General features: G+C 41.6%; 1 protein-coding gene across 1 annotated transcript in view; it reads right to left on the reverse strand.

Moving 5' to 3' along the window:
* Positions 1–7,039: 7,039 nt before the first annotated feature.
* The window catches only part of slco3a1a (solute carrier organic anion transporter family member 3A1a), a 32,724-nt gene continuing 19,986 nt past the window's right edge, over positions 7,040–19,777 (reverse strand). Inside the window, exons 3-10 of the mRNA XM_086208961.1 lie at positions 13,209–13,307; positions 12,852–13,124; positions 11,939–12,103; positions 11,638–11,836; positions 9,946–10,114; positions 9,364–9,536; positions 9,203–9,267; positions 7,040–8,813 (exon numbers count right to left, since the gene is read on the reverse strand). Coding sequence (XP_086065087.1) covers positions 8,461–8,813; positions 9,203–9,267; positions 9,364–9,536; positions 9,946–10,114; positions 11,638–11,836; positions 11,939–12,103; positions 12,852–13,124; positions 13,209–13,307 — 1,496 coding nt within the window. The 3' untranslated portion in view covers positions 7,040–8,460. The remainder of the gene's footprint in view (positions 8,814–9,202; positions 9,268–9,363; positions 9,537–9,945; positions 10,115–11,637; positions 11,837–11,938; positions 12,104–12,851; positions 13,125–13,208; positions 13,308–19,777) is intronic.

Below are 19,777 nucleotides of genomic sequence, written 5' to 3' on the forward strand. Positions count from 1 at the left end.
TTAGGCTAATAGGGGCCTCTTGATTAAAGACGAAAAACTCTCGCCCGAAGCAGCTTCTGTTTCAAGGCTGGTGGCTTTTGTCTTTTAACAAGGACGAGTGATGTGATCAGAAGCCGCACTGAGGTGTGTATCAGAGCTTTTAATCATTAAATACAACAAATGTATTCATTTTATTCCCCATTCTTACATCAGCTGCTTCTTTTTTTCTTTTGAAAAAGACATGCAGAACTCCAAAGACAGATAACCGAACAACAAGAAACAAGCCGGAGAATGACAACAATCATGAAAATAACACCTTCTCCAACCCTGGACGATTGGCGTCATTGTCATGCATGAGATTCAGCAGTACATTACGTTGAGGCAGTGCAGCAAGGATTTATAGAGACAAACATATCTGTGCCTTTCATAGAAAATGAATCTTAGAGAAGAAGTGGACTGTATGTAAAATAGGAACCACCATCAAGTCCTATTATATGCACATGTACTGTACATTCATAATCATCTGCTCATCACAGGCAGATTATCAATTTAATCTTCACCGTCTCCCCCGGCTTACCGAGATTCTTCAGCAATGATGTAAAAGCGATAAGGCACTATTACTTGTTTTCAAATACGGTTTTCATTTTGGATGGCAAAGATAGCGACCGGAGAGTAGATGGATACCAGGACGAGGACGTCTGCAAGAGAACTGTCGCCTCAAAGCGTCGGAGCGGAGGACAAGAGCAGAATACTCAAGTCCAGGTAGGAAAGGCTGTGTGTGGGTTTGTTCTCTGTGTCTGGAGGGCATTTGTTCATCTCCAAAGATGCACTCTGGACTTTAAACACTCAGGAGGATGAGGAAGCATCAGCCTGTCCTTTTTTGATTTCGGTGCCTAATGAATTCACCTTCTTCAAGGATGTTTTGGCATTGTTTGGAGGATTACACAAAACATTCCAGATAGATTTCCATGGATTATTTACCACTGAATTTTGAGAGGGATTCAGAGGGATTCTTTCTTAATGAGGCAAAATGTTAGATTTTGAGCTCAAGCTACAAAAACATAAATAACAACTTTAGAAAATATGGATATTGTCTTGTTGATTTCAGGAAAAAGGATCGCTGTCTGATTAAGGTCCAGGAGCTACGACGCTCATAAAAACAGTGTCTGTCTGGCTGGTTCTCGTTACTGCGATATCATTAAATCATCATTAAAACCTTAAGAAAACGTCTTCAAATCTGGGTCCAATGTTCACGTGTACATCGTAAGGTTTTGCCAGTTGAGGTCCGTGTGTCGTGTGAATGCCAGCAAAATCCACCTTTCAAATTCAGCCCAAATACGCAGTAGCCGAGGAATCTAGGGTGAATGATGGTCAAAGGTCACAGCTACTGTGACTACTACAAGAAAGGTTTAATAAGTCAAGAATTGAAAGCGTGCAAAGTTTCACACAAATCCATTTAAAAAAGGTCAAAGGTCAACTTCAATGCGACAGCACAATGCAAAAAACACTTTTCTGGTCAGTCTTTAATGTCATCTCAGCAAGACCTTGAAGGAATAATGGACACCTGGAATCACTTTAAATTTCAGTCTGGTTCGTAATCTACATTAACAAAGCAGGAAAAGTCTGAAATACATCACGTCAGCCTTGCTGAAGGTTTCGTTCTAGTTCCAGAATGTGCTTTGGATTTTGTCGAGTTTGTTTTCCATCCCGTAGAGCCGTTTTATCACAGAGAAGAGAGGAAAGGAAGCCAGAGTGAGGATGCAACGAGCTGAATTTGTCATTTGTTATTTACAATTTCTCTCTCTAATACTCACCGAAACTGGGATCAATGTGATCATCATCACCTTGCTAGCAAGGCAGAACACCGCTTGCAAATGCGCTCAAGCATTTTAATTGTTCCACAGGTTTTTCTTTTACTGCCAAACAGTTTCTAATTTCAGTAAAATGTCATAGGGACCCCAAAACTCCATTCGATTATGTGTCCAACAAATGTAAAACATCTGTTCACAGCCGATAGAAATTACTTACATAATTATGGATTTCTAACGCGCCATGTGTGCACAACTCCTACAGTAAATCAGCACAAAAAATAAAAACACACATCAGATGCTACTCCAGTGTTGCTATGAATACGGGGCCAGGAAATAGCGGGTTAGCAAGAGGACAAATAGAGCTCAAGTTTCAAAAGAAATTCAACAATCGTTGACCACGTCATCAATCATGGCTTGTCCTTTGGTGGAGGGGACAAAGTCTGAGGCCCATTGTCAGTCGGAGCACAGCTGCGTCCATTATTAGACTTTTTCTGAATGAGCCACAATGTTCCACATTACCACTGTCGCACTGTTGGCAGAAGAAAGCATTTCATGCATTTCTGTATTTCAATTGTAGACTCCATGGACTACCACACACTGGATGCAGGGGAATGATCCTAAATGTTGAACGGGAGGCAAAAATGTGATTATACTGCGTGAAATCCAGGCAACTGCAGATCTGGCTGCATTTAAAAAAAAAAAAATCAGAGTGTCAGTGGCTGCTATTGATCAAGTCCACACACGACCATGCTAGAATGAGGAAGCTGCTCTGTCCGAACTAACGTAGCGAGGAGGAGAGACGCTAGTATAGTATAGTTAATTGTGACTTGTCAGCATGTAACTGGAATCATACTCTTTATGAAAAACACAAACAAAAACAACTGGAATTTGATTCATCTTTTTTTTTTTTTTTAATTGATCCAGCTTCAACCTCTCTAAAGTGAGGAGGGGCGGCAGGAACATCTTGTTCAGAAGGGCACCAACATCACGCGTGTGCTGCCATCTCCAATCATTACGGCCTTTGCCCCATAAAATACGTGACAACTTGTGACATTTCTTGATTCACTGAATGAAAAACTGGTTCAACCTGAGGAAAGAGAGAGCTGTTATGGCCTGACAAGGCTCTATATGTCATCATTTGGGACGATGTCATGTTCGACATGCTCTCACCTGCTGAATGGACGTATGATGATGCAATTCCTCCAAGTGCTCCCCATTTCTGAGCCCCAATTGATGAATTCTTCTCTGCTGGGAAAGTATGAACGCTCCTCTGGATTGACGGCACGCAAGAAGGCTTCTCCCTCGGTGCGTTGCAAAAAAAAAAAGAGCACAATTATGGGCTTATGATGTGCTCGCATAAGCAGCCCAGCTCAGCTCCTTGCTGCTGGGGAGGGCTGAGATATAGGAAATACTCAGATCGAAAGGTTATTTCACTCTTTATATGTTTGTATTGATCTCTCGATCAATCTACAGCAGATCCACAAAACTGTTTGGGTGTGCATGTATTAAACCTCTCAGGTTTTGATCAGTCCTGTAGCTGACAGCACAATGCCTCTACGTAGTAACACCAACTGAATATAGATTATTGCTGGACCAGGACCAGGACCAGGACCAGGACCAGGACCTGCCCCCCAAGCCAGCCAGACCTAAGCATTTTTAAATAAGGGATTTTTATTTTTATACTGTCCTATATATTGCCGCTCAACGATGTCCTGTTTGGAAGCATGAGATGCAGTGCGGTGTAAAATAATAAAATAATGCCTTCAAATCACACCAGATGGTTTTTGGCTGATGAAACCCCATCAGTTTTTTTTTTCAAAGGTTTGTTGGACAGTAATAATGAATAACTCCTGGAGGCGCCAAGCCCTCTGCATCCAGCAGGTTGCTTTGAAGCAGGATTTGATTCGTTAAAATAAAATGTTGTAGTATTTTGCTAAATATTTTGTCTAAATCAGAGTTAAGAACTAAGATAATTGATTTTTACAAACCGCGCTCACCCAGACACAATCAGAGGGCAACTCCACCAACTCCTGCTTGGTCAGAGTCTTGTTACCTGATGCTGTTGATAGCAGGGTTCCCGCCCCCCCCCCCTTTTCCTGCTAAAAGAATATAATTGTGCTATTAGACTTTACTGAAAAAACAAAACCAAAAAAAAAGTGACAAAAAACTCTTATTCCGGTCACGTATATCACATTTTAAAAGCTTTGCCATGATGGAATGTTGTGTTCCAGGGAAGCTGCTTCACTCCATGCTCCAAGCATTAAAAATTTGAATGAAGTTATAATTTATTATTTACTCAGAAATCAATTAATTATTTTAGCTCAGAAAGATCTGTGAGTAAAGCACCAAATTCATTCCAACTCAGTTGTATTTGATTTGCTCTAAGACGACTCTGCAGGGTTGTGTGTTTAAAATGTTTTTGTCTTGACGCCTCATGCTGATTGCCTGTTTTACACTTCTGAGATCCTAAATGACTTCAATGTTGCGACTTAATTAGGACGGGACTTTTTAATCCAGGCACATGCTTATCTGATCACTCTTCAAGTTAGCAGCTCATGAATTGTGCAAAAGTGCCCAGATGCAGTGGCATACCACCCCCCTCGTCTCCACTGCTTTCGCAGACCTGGGTCAGCCACTAATTGGCTGGATGCAGGTGTGCTTCTCTCCAAAGGAAGATGCCCTTTCGAAGGGGGAGGTGTTGTTTTTTGACTACAAAGAAACAGCTTTTTTTCCTTTTTAAACATTAAATGTCTTCCTTTCATTATCAAAACTGAGTCCAGTTTGTGAATAAAAGCTGAGTAGCTCTCATTCAGTCCACATCACCGAACAGTTTTGTTTGTTAATTCAAATAGACATTACTTCTGAAAATGAGGCAAACGACGACTGTATTTCACTGTTTTGTTTTTTTTCCATCTAACTTAACATCAAATGAGGTCTCCTGGTAATGATGCGGCTGTCTTACAGCTGGTGGAATGATCAAAACGATTGATGGAGAATTCAGTTTCATCCCTTCAGCAGTGTGATGATGGAAGGTCCCAGCCTTGCTTCCACAAACATGAACATTTCTGATGCATTTGGTCCACTTTGAGGAGCCCAGGTATTCACAAGTCTATAAAGTCCAAAAAAGAAATCTAATTTAACGGTACTGAGCTCAGAAAAGCAGAAATGAACCGACCTCCAACCATTTAGTCGTTACATTCCTTGAGCAGCGGGTAGGACCTCCCGGACTTGAGTGGTGGACCAACAAGTCCATCAAGAAGTACTCGAAAAGAGAGGAAACATCAGTAATGGGAAACAGTGAAGCGTGTGATGGTTTAGTGGCCATCCTGAGCCGGAAGAAACACCTCATGGTTGTCTTCAATCAGTCTTCAGCAAATCTGTGTTGATGTATTGCCTCTGCCAGCCATTTCTCTAAACGAAGTACCTATGGGCTGCTGTGGACAGACAGAATTGATGCTATATGCTAATACGCTTTTACAATGTTATGCATTCTGAGGATTAAATTGCGGGGGACAGCAAAATGACAGAGGCAGGAGCATCATCTTACTTACAATGAGCACATTAGGTCACAGGATATGGAGTGTGGCTGACCTTACCTGTCATTTTTTGAGGAGTACCTGGATTGTGGGCAGAACTATATATATATATATATATATATATATATATATATATATATATATATATATATATATATACACATACATACATATACATGTATAAAATGTGTGACCCTGATTCAAGTTACAGGGGTGCATGTCCCACAGGGTGAGCTGGATTGACTGCTCAAGGTTACAGGAGCAGGTGTGAGCTGTTTCTGTGTGATAACACACAGGGAGGCATAAAATCCCAGGAGAAGATGGTCGACAAAGGGAGGCATAAAGTTTACAAGACCAGTGACTGGTGGGAAGACATGAGCCTCAGAATTGGTTTAGGAAAAAGAAGCTTTGAAAAGTGTCTTTTATTTATGTTTGTCTGTCCGCTTGTCTCCTGACAAAGTGGAAGATGTTGATGATGAATATGTATTTGAAGACATGTGACTCACGCCATTTGACAGCAGAAATCATGATTTCAACCGAATATGCAAGCACACTAACTGCACGAGTGTAGAAACACGACTGTTTTTGTTTTTTAAAGTTTCAATTGAAGTTTTGAGGAACAATCAATCCAACAAAATTGCGATTTTGTAATGGCATACATGACTGCAAATGGGGCTTGCACATTTCCAAAATGATTGCACTTGAGTCATAAAAAGTTTGCAGCTTAAATGCAAAAGTTGGAAAATGTTGCTCCTTGACGCGTCATGGCACTGATTGAACACACGACTGGATAAAGCTGACTCTGATTGTACTTCACACAGATGTTTTGGATAATTCTGCTGTTATTAATCTTTAGTCTCCGTTAGGTTCCAGCTACGAGTATCAGGCTGGCCTTTTCTGAAGTCTGGATCTAACAAAGAAGTCACAAAGGGGACAAAAAATTCTTCTGGAATTCAATTCATCCAAGTGTGACTAACAGATGTAAAAAATAATACTTTTTTGTGAAGCATCATCATCATCATCATCAACAACAAATAAAATTGGATCTTTCCAGAAGAGGGGATGAATTATGTCATTAAATAACAATGAACAATTTTGATATTTCAAAGCCATTACAACGAAACAGCACCCTATCATATGATGATAATCATCGACCCTGTTAATACCAAGATGTAATATAAAGTGGGGGTTGTATGGTGGTGCAGTGGTCAGCACTCTCTCCTCACAGCATGAAGGTTCCAGGTTCAAGCCCCGGCTCCAGCAAGGGATCTTTCTTTGTGGAGTCTGCATGTTCTCCCTGTTCCTGTGTGGGTTCTCTCTGGTACTCCAGCTTCCTCCCACAGTCCAAAGACATCAAGAGAGGACGAGGCTGATTGATACTCTAAATTGACCGTAGGTGTGACTGTGAGGGTGAATGGTTGTCTGTCTCTATGTGTTGGCCCTGCGATGGACTGGTGACCTGTCAAGGGTGAACCCTGCCTCTCACTGGGATAGGCTCCAGCTCCCATGACCCTTAACAGGATAAGAGGTAGAGAATGGATGGATGGATGGATTTAAAGTGGACATCCAGAGTGGAGAGTCATGAAACATCCTCCACTGAAGAAAAAACATGATAAAAATCTGCATAAAATACCGTTTTTGTGGTGGAAAAAATTGCAAGTTATTAACTACATGAGTTGAAATTGTGAATGAGATGTGACAGATACAATGTCGAGATTGATTCAAGAGAAAGGCAAGTGTTTAAATTCATCTGATAAGCATAAGATAGACCAATATGCTGGAACATCAACATCACATGTCTTGATAAATAAAGTATTTTATTTGCCAAAATATGTTTACTACATGTTTATTATATTATACTGCAATTGTCACCAAGGTCTAGGCTGGATTCCTATTGTTTTTGTCTCTAACTTGGTGTGGCAGCCAGACGTTGGGCACTACGGCATTTTATTGTTTCACCGGTGGACGAGGAATGGCGGTTGAATAAAGATGCGAGCAACTTGCTACGTCTCTTTTGTGTTACTGCATGAACTCATGTTATCATTTATTCTGTCCTTTCATATACAATTCAATAAAACATTCTGGGCCTAAAGAAACAAATATATTACTCCTAATCACTTTTAATTCAATGTCAAAAACACATAAAAATATTAATCTTGATTTTCTTCAATGCTCTTCCACTAGGCGCAAAAGTCAAAAAAGAAAATACAATTAACAATCTTATCTGAATAATCCCTTATTAAGACAAATTAGGCTGAATACACACTGCAAATGTAAAGACAAACATGAAGTCAAAACAAACTGCTCTGATGGAAAACAGTCGCTAGTAATAAAGACAGAGGTATCAGATATGAATTGCACATGTGCGGCTATGAGACGAGACTTGAGAGTCTTGTCTAAAGCAGTATCAAAAACAGTGCCTATGATCCAGCAAGAGAACACGAACCAACCAGTCAAGAACAGGAAGACGCCGTCTACCGACAGTATTCGACTGGATTCTCGGACAGTTAAAACATCTAATAGGCCACTATAATGAACAAGTCGGGGTGATTCCGCTCTTTGAAACCTTCCTGCATCTCTGAAATAAAATGCATTGGTGAACTATGAGCTTGTAAACAACTTGGCAACTTGTAAATATGAATAAGTGATGAACAGCCCAAACTTTTTACTTAAACTCATAAAAATCTCATTCTTTAGAGAGAGAGAGAGAGACTGACAGAACACACAGTGCACTGTCGTGTTTTTTTTTGTTTAGTTTTTACACAAACAGTGGAATCGTGACGGAGCTAAAAGAATATGGCAACTCTAGTTATGTCCTCTCTCTAATATTGAACTAGTCCGACAGTCTCCTACCACCATAATCAAACACAGGAATTCACCAGCAACACTGGACGAGATCTCGCTGATGCGTAAACTGCTAAAATGGACCCACTCAAAAGTTTACTGAGGACGTGGAGGGCACAGCAATGGTTCTAGAGGCCCTTTAATAAAAAAAACAAAACAATTTGCATTCTATTCTTCTGAGAAAAGAATAAAATCATAAAATATTCCACTGAAAGATCAGTCTTCCATGTTGTCCACCCCTTGCTTTAGAAAAAAAAAGTCTTTCATGTTTTCTGTCTCTTGCTTTCAAACTATAAGACTGACTCCATATTTTCACAAAACTCATGGTCCTCAAGGTTGTATATAAACTTTGTCCTGTCCACTAGTTTGGGGCCCTCTGTGAGTGAGGGGTAAAAATCAGTTGGTGTCATGTGGCCCTCATGAGTTTTGATGTACTTCTTGTAGTTCCTGCGTAAGCAATACCACGTGGTGGTGTAAAGGAGGAAGGCGACGCCCTTGAGGATGATGGCAAGGCTCACGTACAGATGTCTGTACTTGACATTGTCGTACAGCAGGCAAGCACCTTTATCGCCACAGTCTGAACTCCAGAAAAGGCATGTAGAGTCGATCCCAGCACCGAAGATCAGAGGAGGGGGGATGAAGCCTGGAAAACAGAAGCAATCACTAAACCCTTGGAGATGGAGCTGGACTGGGATTTATCACCAATACTGAATCCAGCCACAAGGGGGCGATCAAGATCCACCCTTTTGAGGACTCGTGCAAGTTTTTCCCACTTATTTGACGTAACAAGTTTATTTCACAGGTTTCTGAAGAAAATAAAGTGTGTAACAAGGCAGACGGGAAAGCTGTGTCAGAGTTGTTGGTTTTGGTTTCTTTTCATGGGAATTAAAAACAGATTATTAACAGCTTTATGTTAAGGTTTTCATATAATCATCCCCAAAAAGCAACAAAACAGTAGTGACATCATGTTGGTTAGCATCTGCAGCAGCAGAATATGAAATATAAATATAAAAATTCAAAACTAGTCCTTACCGAGGAGCCGCAGCAAAAGAAACAAGACTCCCAGGGCGTAGGATTTCAGTTCCGGGCTCACAGTCCTTCAGGACAAAAGGGGGATTCACAGTTTTTTTTGCATGCACCCACATAAACACTTTTATCATAGGCTCAACAATCACAGACATCCACAAACAAACCTGATTAGGATGATAACGGAGGGCGTCTGGGCCATGGCGCCCACCAGGCTGCAGGCACAGATGACGCACAGGAAGACTAGGAAAGCCTCTTGACAGCCCGGAGTCGGACATTTACCTGGAACCGCTGTGGCAAATTTACTCTCAGCAGATATGCAAGAACATCCAGTCAGGTTCTGTGAGCAGGGGGAAAAAAAAAAAAAAGTTAATTCCAATTATTAGTTAAAATGTGTTATATTTGCTCTGCGCTGTGTTCACATCAGGACAAATGTGAAGGAGCTGATTAGTGTCAACACAACTGAACCTAGAGATTAACTCCAACAGCAGCTAGCAGTGATACAGCTGGGAGATTTGTGTGCTGCTGAGCTGAGACTGATTCTGTCTGCGCGTGATTTGAATACAGAAGACATTTATCTGATCTTAAAAACCACAGTACGACTTAATTAATACAAACCCGGCTGATGACAGACCTATGAAATACTACTTTCATGATTTTGAAGTACGCTTATAATAAGAGCAAAGGAAATTTTGGCAGATTCTCTGCGATACAATAATGATTAGTGAACACAATCACAGCGCAAGGACCTGAGAGATGGTCGAGGAGGTCTGTACGCTCTCTGGCCGGGTGCAGCCAGCGAAGCAGGCCGACAGGTAGGTGATGCCGTTGGAGCCGCACACGGGGCTGATGGAGGACGTGAAGCAGTTGCAGTGACTGATGCATTGAGCTTCTGGTTTCTCGCCCACCTGCAGCGTCCTGAACAGAGACACAGAGGAACCTCAACACCCAAACCTACTGTGAACAACAACTGTATCGGTGCAAGGGACACATCAAATCAAAGAGGTGCTCTGTTGTAAGAATACAAAGGGTTTTTAGTGATAATATGGGTCTCTGGTTCCCGCTTTTAACAGAGGTGCATCTCCATGGAAACTGCAATGCACTTCTAACCACCTCCAGAGCAGGTTGAGTTCAGGCTACTGAATTGAAAACCAGTAAAGGCCGGTCTGAAAACTAAATTAGCTTCTTCTGACAGATCCCTCCAGAATACTGCATTTGCATTCAAGGTAGAAAAAGTCTGCCATCTAAAGAAGAGTGAAGGCCGTCCTTGGTGAGCAAGTCTTCTCACTCTGGTTCCTGCCACAGAACGAATGAAATCTAGTGTGGTGCGTTTAAGGTACGATCAAATTGGAGCCCTGCGACACAGTACAGAGCACGCTAACTGTAGCCACTGGCAGGCAAGAAAAGATATTCTGTGAAATACTTTGTAATGCTTGTACATCAGAGTAATGAAGTAACGTGTCCTCTGTAACATTGTTTATTGTCCCTTGTTTCCTTTACAATCTCTTGTTCCTCAAGAAGTTTGTTGTGATGTAGTAAACAATCAAAATACTGCAAACTGGCATCAAATATGGTCAGACTTCTTTTACTCTGGCAGTTCTGCTGATTATGATTCAAATTTTATTTTTCCCTCTTTTAGAATACAATAAGCACTGTTTACAGTCCATTGACACAGTATTTGTCACCACCAACAATGACATATTTTTAATTCTTGACAGTAGAAAACCGACCAGTGAATAAACAGAAAAATTCATCGTGAACATGGCATTGTTATTCACATCAACACTCAGAGACTGCTGGATGCCCAGTCCCATAAATAAAACAGCATTTCTAAAGAAGAAGCTAGTAGCCATAGTTGACCAGTTGATCAATATGAAATCAAATTGAAGGCCCTGAAGTGCTTTTGATTTATTTTGACTTTCACAGGTTTGGGGAGTGATTGAGTGAAGGCTGCTGCATTCGTATTCAGTCTCACGCTCCTCTTCCTGATGAAGCCACCCTCCGGATAGAAAACCTTTTTATAGACTTGATAAGACGACACAAAGTTGTTTGAATAAAAAATACGCCCACTGTGCCCCGATGACCGGCAGTGATGAGAATTTTTATAGACACATTTCCACTCTGCAATTCACCTCCGATAAAAGTCGTCTAACCTTGGCAGTGGCGTTAGTTCTCACTGCCATCGTGCTGTTAACTGCTCACATTTCTTAGATCAGGAAATCTGTGTCATCAAATTCAAAATGCATGTATTAGTAATGCATTTCTGAGCCAGGTCTTAAGTCTGGGGTATGTAAATACATAATGATGATAAAATGATTCACAGTGTTTCTTTTTTAATCAACCCTATTTCTTATCTGATGTATGAAATGCACTTGACGCATAGAAAATCCACTCAAAACTCAACTGAAAAAAACAGCGTCACCAGTACGTTATTCTCGCACCTGTTGCCGTACATGACCGTCACTCCTGCGACGGGACCCGTATCACAGCCCAGGAACAGGAAGGAGATGTAGCACGCTGTGGAGATTAGGTTAACCAGCATGGCCATGCGGATGGCGCCCAGTGCCGACAGGTTCAGCTTCTTTACCAGCAAACCGCCCATGAAGATCCCCAGACACGCACATGGGATGGCTGTCATACCTGAGAGGGAATGTTGGAACATCATACTGTGACACACGTGTGTGTGTGTGTGTGCGTGTGTGTGTGTGTGGGATGGTGCAGTTGCGTGCTGCGAATACACACCTAGCAGCTGGTTAGCAGAGGTGGTGGTGAGGTTGAACTGCTGCTCCAGGTATTTGCCCAGAAAAGCTGCGAAACCAGCCACAACTGCAATCTCCATACAGGCGGCCAGGATGATGCAGGTGAACACGGGGTTGGACAGGAGGTGCTTGGTCACCTTGGGGATCACTGGTAGACAAACAGGAAGAAGAGACGATGGCCGTTCATCTATCTGGCTAGAGGTCAACACGCAAGAACTAAAGAAACCAACGAAGTGAGGAAAACATTCCTCATCAATTTGAAATGTACAGAAACACCCTGGAAACAACGGCACCAAAACTGTCCCTCAGCTCACACATCTGGCTGTCTTATCAGCATCTCAGCCTCTCTGGAAACGATGTTTTTGGAATTTTTTTCTATTTCCATGTATTTTCTTCATCTGTAACTCCTTCTTTTAGCCTGCATATGTCTTGTTTCAGTGTTGCACTTACAATATCTCTGCAACTGTTGCATTTAACACTCAAAACAAATCAAATGAACTTTGTGAAATTCTGTATTTAAAACTTAAAACCTAATTTTTTCATTCAGGAAGTATCTGATCCAGACTACTAATCCTCCTTGTGCTATTTTCATATCCCCTGTTATATCATTACTTCAAAACCTGCACCTCTATTGACAATGACTCATATCTAACAACCTGATCAGTGGTTTGTTTTGTGGTTTTAATCTGAAAAGTACCTGGTGAGTCAGATAATTGCAGGTAGATTAAATTCTCAGTATGACAATCAAGTAGAATATAACAGACGGTGAAAAGCGGATAGTAGTTTACTTATTTTTAGAATTCATAAATGGCATATGCAGACATAAATGTAATATTTATGACTTTCTTCCTCAAAGGGAAACTGCTGCAGTGTGACTGAAGATGTTGAACGCTCACCCCTGAGTTGCTGACAGCAGGTGGGGCTGTTGGCTTGCTCGTGGTTGCTCACAACCCCATTGCTGGGCTTAGGAGTCTCAAAGTCTGGATTGAGAGAAGGAGGAAGCATAACCTGCTCACTGTCCGCCGCCTCCTCTCGCTCCTTGGTTGGCAGCGACTGAGGGAAGCCAAACATCAAGAGAGCTGAACAAAAGAGTAAGGCACCACACAGGAGGAAGCCCGCCCACCAGGCCCCGATCCACCGCGGGTCGTCAGGAGTGATGCCAAGCTTACCTGTCAAGAAGCCCAGCAGAGGTCAATAACCCACATACACACAGAAACATAATAACACGGTGCAGCATTAAATGTGAAACTCACTGGTGTCAATGAAGACTGCATCCACGTAAAACTTGGTGCAGAGGGAGCCAAGGATGAACCCGCAGGCTGGCCCGAACACCAGCGTAGAGAAGAGGATTCCTGCACAACAACAGCAAAGGTTGTGAAATTCTGCAGGTACTGTTAGTTTTGACTGTCATGAACAATCACATCAAGCAGTAGTGGCGGTGACACACACCCAGCAAATGGCATGTGCTCATTATGATGACCCGACCCTCTCACCCTTGAAGGTTGACACACTGAACACAAACTGTGGATGACACCTGAAACAGAACCGGTAGTCTTGTCCCGTCCTTCGAAAACAACAGAAGATAAAACTCTTGAGCTTTATCCAAAATCCTCATTCGAGCTCCGTTGGCGGGGCTGCAGTCTGGCACACCGACTCAAGCAGATAATGACGACTCAAAGCTCAATTTCAGGGACACATTCCTGCCTGCCTGTATGTGCAGTGATCTGTGGTATTATCAGACTTAGCAGCAAGTGTTGGAGTGGATCTGGCACATGGCAAGATACCAAATGCCGTTCTAAGTTTGACCACACATAAGAACAGCAATGCCAGCTTCAAATTACCATCAAAATAAAATGCAATCATCTATGCTATCCAACTTCCTCCTGGGCCCCTGCAGCATTAGTAACGTCCCCTTTACTGTCTGCAGGTTGGTCCAAACTGCTATCAGCTCAGCATCTCCAGCGAGAGATCCTGTCCAAATGCCAGGAGCAGCTACTTAATGAATACAGTGTGGAAACCTTGACTAAGCTTTGTATGTGCTGCTAGAGTGAATTCATTGTCTGCTTCCAGCCTTGACCACCCACATAGGAATCAACGTATTCAACTTAATTGTGGCCTTATTCACATACTCCAAACATAAAGGAAATGGCTCACAGATTCGGTGCAGCTCAGCGCCAGAAATTGTTTTAGAAACAAGTTGTTGAGGCAAGAACGGCAGGCAGTGAAAGGAAAAGAGAAGTTGCGGTGGGCTGACACGCTCATACACACAGAGAGATAAAACTTCAGTTGAAGGAAATGAACAAAGGTGGAGGTGTCTGTCCATGCGGTGTCAGAGCCTGACAGTTTTTTGCTTCTTCCTTTAGTTAACCACAAAGGTTTCATCAGAAAAGAGACAAAAACAGATAGCAAGTAATGCCTTCAACACAGGCTGAGAGATACTCGCCAGGCTAAAAACTAATTCTCCCCGTCTATCATGAGTCTTGAGCTTCTACACACACTTTGCTCTCCATGGTGCTTTCTTCTGTATCAGTGGTTCTGATTCTCTGGTTCCTTCTTTAATAAAAACTATAACCCCGCCAGTTTGGCACCAACGTGAAAGAGAATAGACAACGGCAAGTGAGTCGGTTCAACCGAACACTCCAGCTGGTCACACTCAGAGCTACTGGCAACAGGCGCCGAACCTGAAGTGTCATAGTTAGTTTTTAGCTCCAATCAAAGAGTTGTTTTTTTAATTCCTGAGCGTATGGGAGGATAAAGTTGACGTGGATTATCCCGGATGATGGGCCTTGGAGTTTGAAAACATCAGACTTTTTTTTTTTTTTTTGGTAGTTCTTGACCTTCTTGCAACATTAGCTTCAAGCTAAACATACGCCACTGGCTTTTTCTGGATGGTGGAGTCACAAGTGATGCAATGGTGAAAAACATCAAAACCTCAGAATGTCTATTTGTGAGTACTCTAAAGCAATACTTTAACTTAAAGTTACTAAAAATCAAGCATCCACAAATCTTTGGATCAATACCACCAACTATAATTGACTGATTATATTGATTATAATCAATCAGTACTGGTAAGGGTAATCAAAAAGCGTTCATTTATGTCAATAAAAATTCCTATTAAACACTGTTTAAACACTGTTTCATGATTGTTTTAAAAGTAGCAAGTAGTTGCAAAATAAAAAAAGTAATGAAGTAATGCATCATGGTTTCATCACTGAATCAAGGTCCTCTGTGTCAGGGAGTGAGGTGCTCAGACTTCTCCATCCCTTCAGTAGATGCTCAGGAACGAGTAATGTGGCGGCACACTGGGGATTGTTTTCTAGATACCGATCAAACTGCGCAGTTTAACAACCCTTTCATGTCACTGTGTGATGAGCAAATTTGCCTGTGGTATTGCAAATGAGGCCTGTGCATACTCTGTTTCAAGTGTTTCCTTAGAAACTGAGTGTTGTCTTCCCATAGCAACAACATCACAATTGCCTTCACCACAGGAAAACCACAAAGAGGAAATTAAGTTAGTGAAATCACCTTCCAGGAGACGACCACTCTGCAAGCCTACAGCCACTGTGAGGATAAATGTTTCCACTGAGATCCGGGCTGATCCCGGTCACTTTAAGACAAACTGTTTCCTCGATGATAATGTTGCACCACAGTGCAAGGCCTGCACGTCAAAAAGATCCCTAATCTACAAGGGACCACGCTTCCTTATCAATCAGCTGCTTCTGCACCAGCATTCTGCGATTTTGAAGTTAGCGATTATATTTTTTTGTTGTTCTAAGTTTCCATGAAACACCGAGTTCAACGTCATTAAAATAAACACTAAAATCTCAGTTCAACACCCCCCCCTTCCTAACCTTCCAAATGTGAGATGCTCAAGATAAAAACTCTCTTCTACCTCTTTGAAAGCTGCATGGAAACATGGCAAAAGACCAAGTCTTACATGACACAAGCAATCTGTCCACTTTGTCTTGAAGAAACAATTCAACAACTGGAAAATTCACTTTCTTGCCAAGAGTTATATAGAAGAAGACTTATGAAGAAGCAGCAAATCAAACTAGTGTACATGACCCTGCTGAAATGACAAAATTATTGTGACACACCATTTTTTCCACTGCGCATGTGGGTTTTTAACACCAAGGTAAAACCACATAAACAAAGCCGAGTGAACCTTTTCCAATGCATGTCGGTAAGTTGCCTCTCAATTGTTTCAGCGGTCACGTTGCACGTCACTGATAGGCTGGGAAACAAGGTAACCGCCATAGACACTGGAACGCAGCACAGAGGCCAGTGATGGTGTTTCAGTGGCTCCTATTCTAAACCCTTTGCTCCAGTTTTTCGAACCCAGATTGTGGCACAAGGTACGTATATCATAGCATCAGACCAGAAGCTAACCAGTGGTTGCTCACTAGAGTTTTGTGTTTGCACAAATGCTAATATGAGTCAGACCTGTAAGTTTTAGTACTAAAAAGACACAATATGATAAATGTCACGATACACAAGGTTCGCAAAGCAATTTTAGAACAACATATTGCAAAACACTACTTGCTGTGTACCACCTGGGTGGTCTACTGAATGTCCGTCACATTATATTGACAACTCAGCAAAATATTTCAGTCAGAAAATATCCAGCGTATTTGCAAAGATGTTGAGAATTATGTTTAGTTATATTGAGAAATAGCGTGCAGATACGTTTTTATGTTACTCAACCAACCGTAACACAGTAAATATAACATGAAATAACATGCAGGATATGAATGTATCCCAATATACTGTGATACAATATCAATACCATGGGCTGGAAGATCAATACAGTACTCGAGGAAATACTTCAGTATCGATTTTATTGCACGGCCCCAGTTGAATAATTAATTAACTAATTAGCGAACCTCTCAGTTGACATATTTCATCCCGCCTGTCCATTCATTCATGAACAGGTGCATCGGTGCCGTGGAGACGCTGCACACGCTATGATGTATGTTCTTGAGCATACAGAGAGGAGCAGAGCAGACACGATAAATAAAGCTATAAATTACAGTTGATCCAGTCTGTTTCACGTGGACGGTCCCTCTGGGCACCACTGACAGACTTGATTACTTCTATTACCAACTTTTATTCCCATGCACCTCAGTGCCGCCATTATTCTTTCTCTCATTTCAAACAACTAACACTGACAGCGACCAGAGACCTGTGCTCTCAGGCCGAAGATATAAAAAGACAACTGCGCCTCTATAAGCTCCAAAAGGACATATTTCATTTTTTTTTCCTCGACAGGATTAAGCAAAGGGGGAGAAAAAAAATAAAACCTAACTTAAGCACATTAAATCACCATGAAGGACAATACAGGGCCGCAGCCGTGGGTAATCTTTGTAACACACTTCTTTGTCAAACTGCCTCCAAATCCCTTTCCCCCTCCAGCAGTCCCGTTACAAGATAAGTACAAAACAAACCAATTTGTTCTTGTTGTAGTTTGCCCAAGCCTTTTAGTACCCTGTGAATTATACTCTCAGGGGAGCATGTCAGATGTAATTCAATAACAAAGCTCCGCTCTTGTGTTTTTGTCTCCATCTAATTTGTTTAGAGGCCAACAGTAAAGGCTGGGAGAGCTATTGTTCATGAGGTCTTCCCTTTCCAGATATTAATTAACACCCAGATGCCGTCATTATCCTTCAGACTGCATGTGGAGATGTAAAAAACAAAACAAAAAAAAACTTCAGAAAAAAAATGTAAAAATAAAAAAGGCAAACTGTGGAAATGGGGGACAACCATTTGTTCTGAAGAAACTTCATGCATTATTTCCACATCTGTCTTTGCTGCACCCAAGCACACTGAGTACATGTAGATGCACCTGACATTTTACTTTTATTCCAGTTTTTGCCCTTTTCCTGAAAAAATCAGAAGAAGGAAACATTCCACTAATAATCTTGTTTACATGCACACTAATCAGAAAGACAAAGGGTAGAGCTACAGTTTGCTGTTGTTTCCCTCTTGTGCGCTTAGAATTTTCTCCTCAAGCATGTTCATTAAAGAAAACAATCTGCTATTATATTGTTCCTTACTTCATTGTGACATCGTTAGAGATTAATAAGACTTTTAATGTAATTTGGGAAGTCAGGCGAGAGTTATACCCCTTGCTTGCAGGCTACCTGGTAGCATTAAGCTAGCTAGGTCATTTCTATGTCCAAATAAAAAAAACCTACAAAAACCCAACAAGTATGAGCATGCCCCCAACGTGTTAATAATAAAAAAATGCTTAATTCAGGAAATACAATCAGGGCAAGATTTCCATGAACTTCATTAAGTTCAGAATATTGTCATTTTCAGCATAACGGAGGAATATTAGTGTGGACGTAAACATATCCCTGCTGACCCTCTATAGTCAAAACTCGATGCAGATATCAACGAGAGGAGATGATGGTCGTGAGGGGCTGACTGCACTCTTCATCAGCTAAATGTGGAGGTCAGGTGAACCGCAGTGACACAGCTCCATTTATAGGTATTTAACACGGGTAACAGGGGGGCTTCACAGCGCTAAATTTGGGACTGCAGGTTGAGATTATAAACCACCTCAGGTTAAAAGGAAAAGCTCATGCTAACTGAAATGTCAGTTGCATTATGTCGGCCTTGTCCTCAGTTCATTTCCTGCTCTCACTGTACAAAGGCAACTCCTTCTCTTCGTCCAGTAATCCTGCTCAAGTTGGCTCAATAATCCCTGGCGCTATAAAAGAGCAGAGGGACGCTGCGACGTGAGAGGCCAAACAAACAGCTTGTGCCACTTTGACAAGATGCCAGATTGAAACTGAAAGTGAGCTAAATGTTGACTAAAGATATAGGCTAGTGTCTCGGCATTCCACAGCTAAAGCCTGAATAGGTTTGTGTCAAAAGGTCAACAGAAAGCTAGGGTCCCTCTGCTATACATGAGGTCATCACAATTTATCTGTGGAAGTGAGTTTTCTAAGATTAAGGAGATGCAGGAGGCCAGAGATGTCACAACCACACCTTCTCTGCTTCCTCTGATCGCATCAGCTGCACAGAAAACTCCAGGCAGCCTTTTTCTGGTTAACACTGTTCGTTTTCTAGTTCACCACAAAAGCAGCTACCAGCACGCACGTTAGCTTGATCGAGCAGATTTCACCTCACATCGGTTGATAAAAAGATTAAAATTCCTTTCAAAGGATGGGAGCATTGAAGCTTCAGGGAAAGAAGAGCATGTATCTTAACATAACCAATATGCTTTATGCTCTACTGTGGAGGTTTGCAGGGGAACTAGCTTCACAAACACAAATTCCTAGCAAGGAGGCTAACCCACAGGCGCTAGGGCTGGATGACAAACTTCCACTCTTCTGCCTCACCAACAAATTGCTGTCTTTGGGTGCTACAATAGCAAGGGTAACTAATTTTCAGCTGCTGGTATAAAAAATCCCACTGGATGTTGTTTGAAGGAACCCATGGTGATGCTAACCTGTGGGTTGGCTCAGAAAACCTTCTGTAGCACTCACAGTGATACATTTTTCAATAGCAATTATGAAAAAAATGAGAACAAATCAAAACTTTTCAAGAGAAAGGAAATGCATGAATTACATATGAAAATCTAATTATCAATCTGCAGAGAAGAGTTTATCAGCTTGTTAACTCTGTGAATGTGTTTGTAGATTTTACTGGTACAATGGATCTTAATCTCAAAATCACTTGTCCTCAGGCACGCTGAGATGAACCCACAACCTTCTCTAAGACATCTACCCAAAGCTCCTTTGTCTGATAATCAAAACGATTCTGCAGCATCATCTGCAACATCCAAGTTGGTCTGGTCGGGTTTCTGACAGGAAAC

This window comes from Aulostomus chinensis, chromosome 7 (assembly GCF_037954235.1).
Source record: "Aulostomus chinensis isolate RoL2024-O1b breed Wild chromosome 7, RoL_Achi_v1.0, whole genome shotgun sequence".
In the NCBI taxonomy this organism is placed as follows: Eukaryota; Metazoa; Chordata; class Actinopteri; order Syngnathiformes; family Aulostomidae; genus Aulostomus; species Aulostomus chinensis.